We start from the raw sequence: 14,111 nt of genomic DNA, 5'->3' as shown, positions 1-14,111 counted from the left end.
TATATAATGTATGTATATATATATATGTGTATATATATAATTATTTATAAGTAATTCTACAGCTAGCAGGGGGATACCACTGATCACATGCTTATTGTACTCATTCCTGTGCTTTCCTCCCTCTATCAACATATTTATACCTAGTCATCGATGCTGATCACATTTATTCTATCCTCCTCTGCCGGCAGAACCTACTTTGTGGAATTCCAATTTCCAGTCTCCTCCAAAAGCAAAGTGGGAGAGGTGTCTGTGGCCACTGAAATTACCCGGCTGGTGTCCAGCAAGATTGTGAATGGAGGTAAGTGAACATTAGCTGAAATCAGTTCTCTGTATATGTTGAGGGAATGATAGCAGGCAGAATGTGTAGGAGAGGAGTGTGGAGGGAATGATAGCAGGCAGAATGTGTAGGAGAGGAGTGTGGAGGGTATGACGGTGGGCAGTATGTACAGGAGAGGAGTGTGGAGGGTATGACAGGGGGCAGTATGTACAGGAGAGGAGTGTGGAGGGTATGACAGGGGGCAGTATGTACAGGAGAGGAGTGTGGAGGGTATGACGGGGGGCAGTATGTACAGGAGAGGAGTGCGGAGGATATGACAGGGGGCAGTATGTACAGGAGAGGAGTGTGGAGGGTATGACGGGGGGCAGTATGTACAGGAGAGGAGTGTGGAGGACATGGCAGTGAGAAGTATGTGCAGGGAAGGAGTGTGGGGTGTTTGACAGCAGGTAGTATGTGCAGGAGAGGAGTGTTGAACATTTGCTTTAGAAGTCACAGTACACGGCTATTATTCCTAAAATAAGAGACCGATTCAGCTCTTATTGATTTGATGTTCACCATTCCGAAGCGGCAGGATCAGCCTGTTGCGTCTGCCGGTTCAGTTTCCAGCCTCGGATCTTATAGGGCCCCTAAGACCATAAAGACCTTCCCTTTGCACCTGCTTTTCCAGGTATTTCTGTACAAGGGACTGTAAATGCTCTGATGGGCTATTTTCTCCCTCTAAGTGCTTACAATCTTGTGGGATAATGTGGAAATTGTATCAAAAATGTTACTCCTATATTACCCTACTGTAGAAGCGATGTTTGCATTTATGGATATATTGATTTTGCTATATTTTGTGCTTCTCTTTATGATCTTTTTGTTGTCGTGCATCCAGTGCAGATCTTAGTCATTGTTCCTTTTTTTTCTTTGTTGCAGTGGTGAAGTTTCAGCAGAAATTTGTGTTCCCCGTCCTGTTCAGCGGTCATGTGATCAAACACTGGTGGAGCACAGACCTGACCTTCACAGTTTTTCTGAGGAAGGGAACCCAGCAAAAGGTACTAGTTCACCTTAAAGGAAAACTCCACTTTGTCCAAAAATATAATCTATAAAATCACAGCCCGTACCATTGGGTAACTTACCGCTTCATTGTAGTTTGCAGACACTGTGATTTTCTAAAACTTCCGTATAAAATATAAATGTTCCAGAAACTATTTGGGCAACCATTGCTGAGTGCTCAACTAAAATATATTGACAATTTAATCTGCAAGCATTAGTACTTGGTACCTACTGGGGTTGCCTACCCTATCTCTTATTACAGAACATGTTTCCGAGGATGCTCAGTAGGTGACACTATGGTGCATAATTGGTGGTCGTGTCCCCAAATAACCTGCTACTGGTCCAGGGTCTACAGTCTGATTCATAGCCTATCTGACACAATTTGCATATCCTCAGCGGGTCACATGATTATACCTTCCTGACGAGAGTGTAGTAAAAAACTGAATAAAACTACTGTCCTCATTATTTTTTTAATGTTGCTGCAAAACAAACCATAGCAAGAACTTGGGGCTAAAAAAAACATTCACGTTCATGGCCTGAAAAGGAGACCTGAAAAAGGACTCGCGATCAACAAAAATGTACCTAAATTGTTAAAGTGACGCTAAACTCGGGAGTTAAATTCTAAATCCAGAGTTAGGGCTTACCGGTAACTCTATTTCCAATAGTCTTCCGGGAGAGCATCTGGAGATATGGAAGCAAAGGATGCTTCCATATCTCCTTATCTCAAGATGCTGTCCTGGAAGACGTTAGGGGGAAAAATACATTTCAAGTACCTTTTTAACTATTAACAACAATGTATCTTATTTGTGTATCACTCGGCTGTAGAGCCTTCAATCATCTCTGAATTGGTGCTGACACTGTCCTTCCTTCTGGAGGGGGGGGGCTACTTTTGTTCCCCATTGCCCCAGTAGGTGTTGCAAAGTAGTCACCGCCCCACGCTCCCGTGGTGGACTACAATCTCATGTTTAATTAGTTAAATTGTGTTGAGACTGTAGTCCATCACCGGAGTGAGCTTGGAGCAGTGACTACTTTACAACCCACACAGGGACCATGGGGAACAGACGTAGCCACCCTCCAGAAGGAAGGACAGTTTCAGCACCAATTCAGAGATGATTTGAGGAGCTTCAGCCGAGTGATACACAAATAAGATACATTTTTGTTAATAAATAAGGTGCTTGAATGTATTTTTAAGATTTAACTCCTGAGTTTAGTGTCACTTTAAAGGAGAACTATGAGGTGAGTGCTTTTCACTCACCTCATAGTTCTAGCCGACCTGTGACAATGAGACTGTCACAGGTCGGCTCAGTAGAACGGGAGGTGAGCGAACACATACCGGCGTTCGCTCACCTCTCGATCCTGTCACGGCTCTCTGCCTTGACAGGGGAGGGGCTGGATTCCCCTCTCCCCGCTCCGATCTGCCAGCGCTGACTGGTGGATCGGACGGGGGAGGGGGTGGGTACAGCTGGCTCTGCCTCTAGATAGGCAGAGCCAGCTGTCAGTCACGCAGCTTGGCGGATCCCGGCACAATTGTCAGGATCCGCTTCAGCTGCGGCGTCTCAGTATACCGCGAGCTACCGCTCGCGGTATACTGAGCCTAGGGTGACGGAGGACGCTAGTTTGTGTCCTCCCGTTACCCTAAGGAGAACTATGGGGAAAAGACTTAACCCCATAGTTCTCCTTTAAGGCTACTCTGTCTCTAACAATAAAATTCCAATAAAAGATCTAACTATAAGTAGAAAGTAAATACCTCTCCCACTGCTAGCGCTACCAAATGCCACTCAGACAAATCAGAGTAGTCGTCTCAAGAAGTCACACTTCTGGAACTGTCAATCTCCTGCTTTTACTTGAGTTTGCCATATACTAAGTGCAAGTGGTAAATATTACTTATGCACCTGTTATAGTTTGTGTTCCTTGGACATTCGAAGTAAAGAAAACCTGTACCAAACCCTGCACATTCCATGTAACAGTTTCTTGAATTCTTGGTTTCAGCCTTCTGCGCTTGGTTCTGCTGCGTTCTGTCTGCGTGATGTTCTCCGATCTGAGGACCTTTCCGTGTCCCACTTACTTCCAGTTCATAAGTCGGAGGGAGGACAGGAGATGGAAGATGTTGGGCCTCTTAAGGTAATTCCTATTTTAACATACTAAATATTAGGGATGTACCGATACTGCTGGTACTGAATATTTGGGCAAATACTCGTACTCCCCCCAGGGAAGGGAACATGGAGCTGCCGTCCTGGCCAATTAGGAAGCCGGGCAGCGGCTATTGACTTGCCGCCTGGCTTCCTGATTGGCCCGGGAAGCCGGCTCGATGCTGATTGGCTAGGAAGCCAGCTTCCCGGCCAATCGATGTTGATTGGCTTGATGCTAATTGGCTGGGAAACCCCTGATTGCCCGGGAAGCCAGCTCCATGCTAGCGGAAGTGCCTGTATCGGCATATCGGCGAGTACCGAAAGATAAATAGCTGTACTCCTACTCAATACCGAAAAAACGGTATCTGTGCATCCCTACTAAATATAGAAATTATTTTACTGCTGAGGGGATTGTTCTGTTTGTAGACAGCCTGGGACCATCTACAAAGCACAAAGTGCAAATAGGGAAATGTTGGGAAATTGTGGAAATTGCCGTTTCAAAAAGGAGAGAGGAATTCTGGGTAAATGCTATTCCTGCCTAGCAGACCTGTAAGTGAATGCCCTACCCACTCTGTGTTTAAAGCATGGCTAAACCCTAAACCAAAAATGTAATGTATTGCAGCTGACCAGTTGTGGTTGCCGTAGCTTTGTTTTGCTTTATTTTGATCTGGTAAACCTGCTAATTATGAACTTCCAGTTCTAAGGTGACAACGCTCACCACTTGTACTAAATATCTATGGAAGCAGCCATGGTTGTCACTCAGGCTGGGCTTTCAAACATGTCTTCCTCTTATTTGTGCTAGTTTGTGCAGTTAAGATAGTGACGAGGACACAGCATTTCTGGCAAGACCAACGGGGATTTTCTGTACTTGTTAAAAATGTTCCTAAACAAAAGAAAATTGGTGCAGCCATTACATCTAAGGACTGGTCAGCTGTGGTGTATGGCATTTCTGTCCTTGGGAGGGTGGCTACGTCTGTTCCCCATGGTCCCTGTGTGTGTTGTAAAGTAGTCACCGCTCCAAGCTCACTCCCGTGATGGACTACAATCTCATGTTTAATTTACTAATTTGTATTGAGATTGTAGTCCATCCTGGGATCACTGTTTAAAGGAGAACTATGGGGTTAAGTCTTTTCCCCATAGTTCTCCTTAGTGTAACGGGAGGACACAAACTAGCGTCCTCCCGTCACCCTAAGCTCAGTATACCGCGAGCTGTAGTTCGCGGTATACTGAGACGCCGCATCTGAAGCAGATCCCGACAATTGTGCGGGATCCGCCCAGCTGCGTGAGTGACAGCTGGCTCTGCCTATCTAGAGGCAGAGCCAGCTGTACCCGCCCCCTCCCCCGTCCGATCCACCAGTCAGCTCTGGCGGATCGGAGCGGGGAGGGGGGAATCCAGCCCCTCCCCTGTCACGGCAGAGAGCCGCGACAGGATCGAGAAGTGAGAGAACGCCGGTATGTGTTCCCTCACCTCCCGATCTACTGAGCCGACCTGTGACAGTCTCATTGTCACAGGTCGGCTAGAACTATGAGGTGAGTGAAAACCACTCCCCTCATAGTTCTCCTTTAAAGTTTGGCAAGCCATCTTCCTCCGAGTTTATTTGTGGTCTGTTTGCTGATAATGGTTGTGGTTTATGTAGACATTTCATGTCCTGTGTGTTGCATTCCACTCACAGGTCTCTGTGGACATTGTCGGAGATGGCCATGAATTCTCCAGGGTCCCCGAGAAGCAGTCAGGGGTGGCACACGAGGCCTCATCCACTTCCCTCAGACACAGCGTCAGAATTGCGGCACCTGAACACCAATCAGACAAGGAATCCTCTCCGGAACCAGAGCCCCTCACTTCCATCCATCCGCTGGATTCACCGGCTTCCCACCATGTTCCAAGAAAAGAACCTCAACCAGCCCTGTCCCAGGAGACGGCGGAGGAGAATGGGTTATTACTCCATGTGGTGCTCATGGTGGTCGAAGGGACAGGACTAATCCCGAGTCCAGACTCCACCACGTGTAACTCCTACCTCAACTGTAAGCTCTTCTCCAGTCTGGAGGCCACGCGCTCCAATGTCGTATGGGGCAGCAGCAAGCCCGTGTACAACTTCTCTCAGGTACGGTGGAGCTCTGTCGGCACATATAGGGGCAGGACTTGCAAAAGTGATATTTAATTATAGGTGGTGGCTATAGTGATAAATCAGTCCCTGGCTTCTTATTTGTCTTCAGAGCTCCAATAGTGAGATCTTCCTACCATACTTCCCAGCTCTTACTGCACACTTGGGAGTTTTGGGTGTTCCTATCCACCTCTGTGTGATTCTACTTCCGTTACATTCGCCATAATTGAAAAGCTAGCAGGGATGATGGGTGTAGCAGGTGTTTAGACGTCTGGAACTCAGCTCAGGGATTGCGGGAGTCTCTTATTATGGGCGCAGCAGGTGCACAGACCCGGGAAGTCTCGGCACAGGGGTGGTGGGAGTCTCATGATGGGCACAGCAGGTGTACAGACCCAGGAACTTGGCACAGGGATGAAGGGAACCCCTCATAATGGGCACAGCAGGTGCATGGACCCGGGAACCCGGCACAGGGATGGTGGGAACCGCTCATAATGGGCACAGCGGGTGTACAGACCCGGGAACCCGGCACAGGGATGGTGGGAACCGCTCATAATGGGCACAGCGGGTTTACAGACCTGAGATCTCACCAAAAGGAGTCTCCAAGAGATAGAAAAACTGTCAGGAAGTATAACTTTCCAGCACCTACTAAAATCTGATATCTCTTTTGGGTTGACTGACCCTTCAAGAGTTTAGGGGACACCCTCTGCTGCTCATGTTCTTTCACTTGCACAGGCTATAGGTAGGGTGAGCGATAGAAGCGTAGATTGTTTTGCATATTTGGGTCACATTTTGGCATTATCCTTCGTTTATGTAGTATGTTGTCCATCTGTTGTTGGTGAATAGTTGGTTGGTTGTTGGATGGCCCGTTGTTTCTCTCAGTGGCTGTTCCTCCCCTCAGATGGACAGGTTTTGGACAACTTGACTATTTCGGAATTACTGAATTCCTTTGCCTATTGATGGACGGTAAAGAGAATAGGATTTTTCTACCTACCTTAAATGTTTTTTCTTGTCCTTTTTAAAGGGGCACAGGTCTCTGTGTTTTCGGCCCCATGTGCTGCTTGTTTACAGAGCATGCTGAGGTAGAGGTAGGGTTATATAAGGATTAATTTGCAATCTTCCTACCTCCTGTAGGTGACAGGATAACCCAACATTTTTATTTCAGTTTTGTAGCATTGTTCTGGATAGAAAAAGAAGAAAAAATGCATATTTGTTATGTTGTCCTGTCTTGTGGAAGAGTTCTGAGCACTCAGTTATTATTAGTGTTCCCCAGACTGAACTCTGCCCCGCTGTTTTTCCTACAGGTTGCTCCTGTAAATCTGACAAGCCGACTGCTGGAAAGAATGAAGAACAATGTCATGATCGTTGAAGTGTGGAGCAAAGTGTCCAGCCCGGGATCTGACCAGCTCATGGGTCTTGTCAAGTTGCCCTTGCACCAGTTCTTTATGTCCTTCAGGTAAAACCAGAGCGGTATGGATGCTCTTTGTTATGGACCTTGCACTGCATTGGCACATCTCTGGACCTTGCACTGCAATGGCACATCTCTGGACCTTGCACTGCATTGGCGCATCTCTGGACCTTGCACTGCATTGGCGCATCTCTGGACCTTGCACTGCATTGGCGCATCTCTGGACCTTGCACTGCATTGGCGCATCTCTGGACCTTCCACTGCATTGGCGCATCTCTGGACCTTGCACTGCATTGGCACATCTCTGGACCTTGCACTGCATTGGCACATCTCTGGACCTTGCACTGCATTGGCACATCTCTGGACCTTGCACTGCATTGACACATCTATGGACCTTGCACTGCATTGGCACATCTATGGACCTTGCACTGCATTGGCACATCTATGGACCTTGCACTGCATTGGCACATCTATGGACCTTGCACTGCATTGGCACATCTATGGACCTTGCACTGCTTCTGTCCACTAGAAGGCTGCCCACCCTAATGGTCTTTTTATTCTACGTTTGTGTTGCAGGCTTCATACACAGGGGAGGTGGTTGCAGTTCAATTCTCCTTTAAAACATACAGGAAGGGCCCCTCTGGGTGTATAAGTGGAAGTCAAGTAAATGGCAATGTTGGCTCATCTGGCAACAAAGCCCATGAAAAATGCATCCATTTAAATCTGAAGTTCAATTTGCTTATATTTTGCCTTCCCTGGTTCCTCCAGGACTATTATTGTAGACACAGTTACATCATTACTGGATCTCTGTGCTTTTCTATGCAGTGAAGACAGATCAGCTGACCAATGAGTGCACGCCGTTTGTGAGGGTTATTAGAAATGAGTTATTAGTGCTGGGCTGCAGTGCCACGTATGGTGTATAGATCATACATCGGCAGCCAAAAATGGCCGTTTGCTCAAAAGTAAGACCTGGAGGGGGAGAGGGGGCAGATTTGTGGGGTAATTCCATTTTCTCACATTTAGTGAAAAAGCAAAATTACCCTTTTAAGGTTTATTGACCCGCATTGAAACTTTTTTTTTTGTCTGCAGTGATCAGAAAATTTGCCGTCTGTTGCTCCAGGCGCAGTATCCGGTGGTTGCTGTAGACAACTTTGTGCCGATCAGTGATGTCTTCAGTGGAACTGAACGGGGAAGACTCAAGGTGTTGCTTGCTATGGGGTCAGGTGACCAAGTCGTGGCACTTCAGAGGTTAAAGAATGATGAGGGGACATTAACAGCCCTTCTGCCCAGACCAGCACATTTCCTGGACCCTCCTCAGCCAACCGCAGAGGTACAAAGCCACCATTATCCTCTGATTGGAATGTATTGCTCTCTTTTAGTGTTGATCTGTAATATTGTATGACCTTCATATTTACATGTACAGTATACCTTGTGTGTGTGTTTTCTTTTCTTCTCTCTTTTCTTCTCTCCTTTTCTTCTCTCCTTTTTCTTCTCTCTTTTCTTCTCTCTTTTCTTCTCTCTTTTCTTCTCTCTTTTCTTCTCTCTTTTCCTCCCTCTCTCTCTCCCCCCCCTTCCTCTCTCTCTTCCCCTCTCTCTCTCTCCCCTTCCTCTCTCTCTCTCTCTCTCTCTCGTCAGTGTAGTCACATCCTCTGTGTTCTCTCCTCTCAGGTGTCTAGAGCTGCAGAGAGTGCGGTCGATCATGTGTTTGACATCCACGTAGAGAATGTGAAGGGCCTGACTCCTCTGCAGTCCACTGTGTGGGGAGAAGCGGACTGCTATGTGCAGTATTATTTCCCTGTGCAGACCCCGGTCACCGGACTAGAAGCCGAACTGCCAGAGAGAAGTATGTGTGTTGATTGAAAACGTAATTCTTTATTCTGCTGCACCAGCTAGTAATGAGGATTTAAAGCCAACACGTCATTACAATAAAAACCTAATGCCATGGCCCCTACTCTGTGCTCCACTTAACCTTATCTTCACTACATACTCTCCTGATCCCTGAGGCACTTGAAGACAGATCATAACCAGTATTGGTGCTTGGAAAAAATACTGCACATCGCAGGTTCATCCAGTTCAAACTACCTTTTATTTGTCCAGTAGCATGTAAGAGCAGTCCACCCACAGTCCTGAGAGTTGTATTTGCCAACGTTATTAATGCGTGCGCATCCCTCATCCTCCTTTGCTCACCCACCCCTAGGAAGACACACACATGAACCTGCAGGATGCAGCGTAAACACACAAAAAGTGATTGGTTCCGAATTTTATGGGAAGAAATCCTGTAAGTTAATCTGTACAAATGTGTTGCTATGAAAAAGATGAAGCTTTAAAACTACCTTTATAGCTTTCCTTTGAAATCCGCATTCCAAAAAGAACAGACACACTTGTTTACATACTTCTGTCGAGGTGCTCAAGCAAGGCCGGTAAGAGATGGTGGGCAGCTGTTAGCCGGTATGACCAAGCCTAGAAATTCAGGAAGTGAGTGTTCTCTAATATAACTATGTTTTCACAGAAGAGTTACAATTCCTGCTAATGAAGCTTCAAAGCCTTGCACTTGCAGACAAATCCTGGGCCATTCCGGCTGGTGGAGCTCCAACACTTTCCAGAAGTGTCAGAGCTACCTCCCACCCACCACAAATTTCTGTCGGCCATTAAATATGATGGGGTGCTTCACTGGCCAGTCGGAATGTGCAGCAAGAGGCGAGCAAGCTTTATCAGAAGAAGCTTTACCTTTCACAGCGTCCACAGATTTGGAAGTAACAGCAGGGTTTCAGGGTCTCCGAACTCTTGCTGGCTGCAGTTTTATAGTGTATATATTTTATGATGACGGAGTCACTTTAAGCTGAACTTGCCAAGGCGCAGTATGGAACTGCTGAAGTGAAAGATGTGAGTCTTTATGGTCATCCTATCTAGTTAGTCAGTGACCTGGAACAAGCATTCAGGACTTGAGTTACAAGTTCAGTCCACACACACACACACACACCACCCCTTGGCAGTTCCCACTATCCTCACCGGTGTATGGCATTCCCATTTTATTTACGTTTTTGTCCAAGCATTTACAGTCCATCTCGCTGCAACTTTCTCAGCTCCATTTCCCTAAACTTCCTGTCCAGTACAAGATCACAAGGAGCAGCGTAGTCTCCAGCAGCTGTCCATCTACTAGCATGGAGGAGGGAGATACAGGGGACTGACTCTCCTTGCTGTTCCTGTATGTTTGTGGAGACAAACACAGCTTACTAGCACACACAAGGGTTGCTCCATAGGACCCTGCAAAGGGAAAGGAGCCCCCCTTAAACAGGAATTTAGGGCCAGTGCTCGGGGGACCAGCTGATTGTGCGGGAAACAAGAACATTTAAACATCAGTGAGCAGCATTCCTTGTGATTTCATCAGCATTAGAAATTGCTTAAACATCTTTAATATCACTTTAAGTTCCTCGTTGCCTTCTTGTGTATTTCAGGTATCAGTCTGAAGCCTGTGCGGACAGCCACCACCCTGTGTGTACCCGATCCTGTCTTTAATGACCGGCAGAGCCACACTCTAGTTTCACCATCGGACACCCCAGTGCAGAGGCTGCTGCTCAGTGCGTACTCCACGCAGGGTCTCTCTGGAGGAGGAGGGGTGACGTTCGAAATCTGGTGTCGGTAAGCCTCTGTTATCGTCCGTAGCTATATTTGGCCTGGCTTGGCTGGGCCACACATTATTTTGACAGAGATTAGAACTGTATGTGTATATGGGCCCCTTAGAATTTGAAGAGATGGGGAGCTTAGAGCACCAAGGTAATGCAGACAGTCACCTCACTTCCGCATCAGTAATGATCCTTAATGACTTCGGTAACTAATAATGAAAAGTCCACGATACAAGGCTTTCTGTGCATATGCTGGCTTTTTGACAGTGTTCCCTATGGACAGTATTGCTGATGAGGAAAGAAGAATAATCATGGCGTCATCATCAGGGAAGATTGACTCCAAGACAGGTAACAGCGAATTGGCCAGCCAATGAGATCTATGGATACTTTTTCCATTTCCTTACAATGTAGGATTCCATACATTGAATGTTTAAAACCATTCACTTTCCAGACATTTGTACTTAAAGGACAACTTAACCTTTGACATACTCTGATTGGACAGTGACGTCACAATCCAACCCTTGTCCAATCATGGAACACAGAGTATTGCCCAAATTTAAGTGCTACAGGTCTCATAATTGTTTCCAAGAGCCACCCGCACTCCTTACGGTCTGCAACCTTTCAAATGGTGGTGGTGCTCATGGTGATCACATGGATGGTGCTGTGCAAAACTCAAAATAGTCTTAGACTATGTGGCTCTGATGAAGGGTCCCTGCAAGGTCCCGAAATGCTAGCTTCAGCTTCTAACGAGATGCTGTGGCATTCTTTAATAAACATATCAAAGAGATATTGAATTCATCTATGTGTGCTGTGACCTGCTGAGACTACAGGTCTCATAGACGCCAGTGCTACACTTGTATCTCTGCCACCTCTCCTCCAGGCCATTCACAAAATGGAGCCTTGGCTGTGTGTACTGTGAATGGCCTGGAGTAGAGGGGGGTGAAAATGCAACATAGCACTGGGGTCTATGAGACCTGTAGTGCTTATATCTGAGTGGGAGCTGTACGCTTCCCACAGCTATAGAATGAAGCCAGCATGGTGGGGGGGGAGCTTTTCTGTCAACAAAATGTAAAACTGCTGTAATAATGGTAAGTCCTTTGTGCCCGGAGTTGGGCACTAAAGTGGAACTCCAGGAATTGTTTGCGCATATACAGAGGCTTAAGGCATCATAGGACACCAGTTGTTCACATACCTTTTTATATATTCGCCCCCAAGGTTTTAGTCGCATGATCTTCATGTTCCTCACTGCCGGGAGCAATGCTGACCAATGGTAGGATTAGTGACATATTGTGTGTGATTTACTAACCTAAACACACGCACGCACCAGGTGTGTGTGCATTTTTACACAGCAAAACGTATTTATCAACCAAACACGAGCAACGTGTCACATTTTCACGCCGTTTTTATGTATTTACGTACGTGCGCGTCAATGTAGCATGCGCCATAGGCTACACGCCGCTCTTAATAGCGGCATGCAAGTCTCTAAAAGCATATTTCCACTAATGCCATATATGAAAAAATCATGCACATGATGCATATATAATGCTGCTTCACAGTTTAGACAAAAATGGTTAGCTCATGCATTTACATTCCTGCATTCATCAACGCAAGCAACACAACGTAGAGCTAATTTACACAACATCACCTTGCAATTCCTGCAGGGCTTTGCACAACACACCTGCTGGGTGTGTACACACTACAAAGGTGTCTAGATTCCACCAATAGATCATGCTGGGAGGGAACACACTACAGAGGTGTATACTTGTTCGTGGCGTGTTTATAAGGTTAGTAAATCAACCCCATTGTATCACTCCAGGACTATAAAATTTGCTGTTCTGTACTACAGCACCATGTTGGGTGCAGATTTTGGGCATGTGTGTGGGCAGTGCCAAAGGCATCACCAAGCTGTGTATTATGCCCTGGTCAGTATTCGGGAATACCCCGTAGTGAGTGTCAAGGGAACTGGAAGAGTCACAGTTGGCCATTGGGTGCTACTAAGAAATGCGGGCGTTTTATGGCATGGGGAGAGTGCACAGCTTCACATCACATCTACAACTTAGACTATACACATTGGTGAGGCTGCAGTTCAGTTTTAAGGATTTGCCCGGGTTTTGCGCATTCTTTCAAGCATGTCCAAGTGACAAAATGCATTTATTGAAGGCTGTTTGCGGTTTCTATGCTGATTCTAAATGCAGACGTCTTACGTGTCATATTTGTATCCCCTGCAGGTACTATTACCCCAATGTCAGGGACCAGATGGTGGCTAAAGGTGTGCTTCCATTATCCCGTCTGTGTGCCATGGTGACAATGCATCATCGAGAGGAAGTGGGGATCCAGGCGTTCTGTCTGCCGCTTACGCTGAGGAGTGAAAATGCAGCCGAAACTCATCCTTCCTCTTCTGGTAGCTATAACCTCCTATTTCTGTATCTTTTTACCCTCATATGGTCTACTAGTAATGTACCCACACCCAGATGAGGTGGACTTTAAAGGGAACACGATCCAGCCTAATGTACTGCTCAGATAACTGCATTGCTGAAGTGCAGTAATTGTGTATTCTTCAGACAGATCCCTGTAAAGCTGATTGGATCTTAGGTCCAGGCTGCACATGGGCCCTCAACATCTGCCCCTCTAAGCTCTTCCCCTCCTGACACTAAGCCCCACCCCCTGTCATTCTACTTTCCAAATACCAGTGCCTCTACTGCCACTGAAGTAGTGATTGGACAGTTAAATGATAAAGGTGGAGCTTAGTGTTGGAAGGGAAGGCGCTTAATCTTGAAGTCAAGGCCCCATTCGTACGGGAAACGGCCGGCACGTACAGCTCTGTGCTGCGTGCACTGCCATATCACTCAGCTCCCGGGAAGGACAGGTGCGTGTGATTTAGTACGCTGCCCGCGTCCTTATCTATGGGACTACGCAGCCGTACGCCGCCCTACGCTCGCACAACCTGCATTTGAGGTGAGCGTAGGGGTGCGAGTGACCGCGTAGTCCCATAAAGAAGGTCGGGGGCTGCGTACTAATCACACGCACCACCTGTCCTTCCCTTGAGCTGATCCATACAGCCGTGCACGCAGCATGGAGCTGTCCATGCCGGCCGATTCCCGTGTGAATGAGGCCCTAATGTACACCCTGGGCATAGAAGCAAAGTGAGCTTCCAAGGCCAGGTCAGGTTCACTTTGAAAGAAACCTCATAGTGAAACTGCTGACCTTCTGGTAATGCTAGTTTCACTGACTAGCAGTAAGAAGCGATGGGGTGGGAATAGGCAGGCCAAACCACAAAAGCTGAAGAAGATATTTTGTAACGCACCCCAGGTTTAGTTAACAAAAAGACACTGCCATAATAATGAGATGTGACCAGGTACATGGAGGTGTCTACTGTAAGGACCTTGAGAAAAAAGTAGACCACCAGCACTCCAAAGATATCGTTTTAAATCGTTGTGTTCATTTATTGATATATAGCGTCACATATATCAGGTTGCTGACGTTTTGGGGCCACACAGGGTCCCTTCATCAGGCACACACAGCGACATAGTGTCACTGTGA

General features: G+C 46.7%; 1 protein-coding gene across 1 annotated transcript in view; it reads left to right on the top strand.

The window, feature by feature from the left end:
- The window catches only part of C2CD3 (C2 calcium dependent domain containing 3), a 66,215-nt gene that overhangs the window by 18,746 nt on the left and 33,358 nt on the right, over window positions 1-14,111 (top strand). Inside the window, exons 13-21 of the mRNA XM_018568775.1 lie at window positions 189-298; window positions 1,193-1,311; window positions 3,302-3,433; window positions 5,115-5,543; window positions 6,845-6,996; window positions 8,038-8,278; window positions 8,617-8,791; window positions 10,404-10,587; window positions 12,800-12,972. Coding sequence (XP_018424277.1) covers window positions 189-298; window positions 1,193-1,311; window positions 3,302-3,433; window positions 5,115-5,543; window positions 6,845-6,996; window positions 8,038-8,278; window positions 8,617-8,791; window positions 10,404-10,587; window positions 12,800-12,972 — 1,715 coding nt within the window. The remainder of the gene's footprint in view (window positions 1-188; window positions 299-1,192; window positions 1,312-3,301; window positions 3,434-5,114; window positions 5,544-6,844; window positions 6,997-8,037; window positions 8,279-8,616; window positions 8,792-10,403; window positions 10,588-12,799; window positions 12,973-14,111) is intronic.

This window comes from Nanorana parkeri, unplaced genomic scaffold (genome assembly GCF_000935625.1).
Source record: "Nanorana parkeri isolate BGI_ZX_2015 unplaced genomic scaffold, ASM93562v1 scaffold1242, whole genome shotgun sequence".
Classification (NCBI taxonomy): domain Eukaryota; kingdom Metazoa; phylum Chordata; class Amphibia; order Anura; family Dicroglossidae; genus Nanorana; species Nanorana parkeri.
The sequence above is the reverse complement of the archived record's forward strand: the minus strand, read 5'-3'. Positions and strand labels throughout refer to the sequence as shown.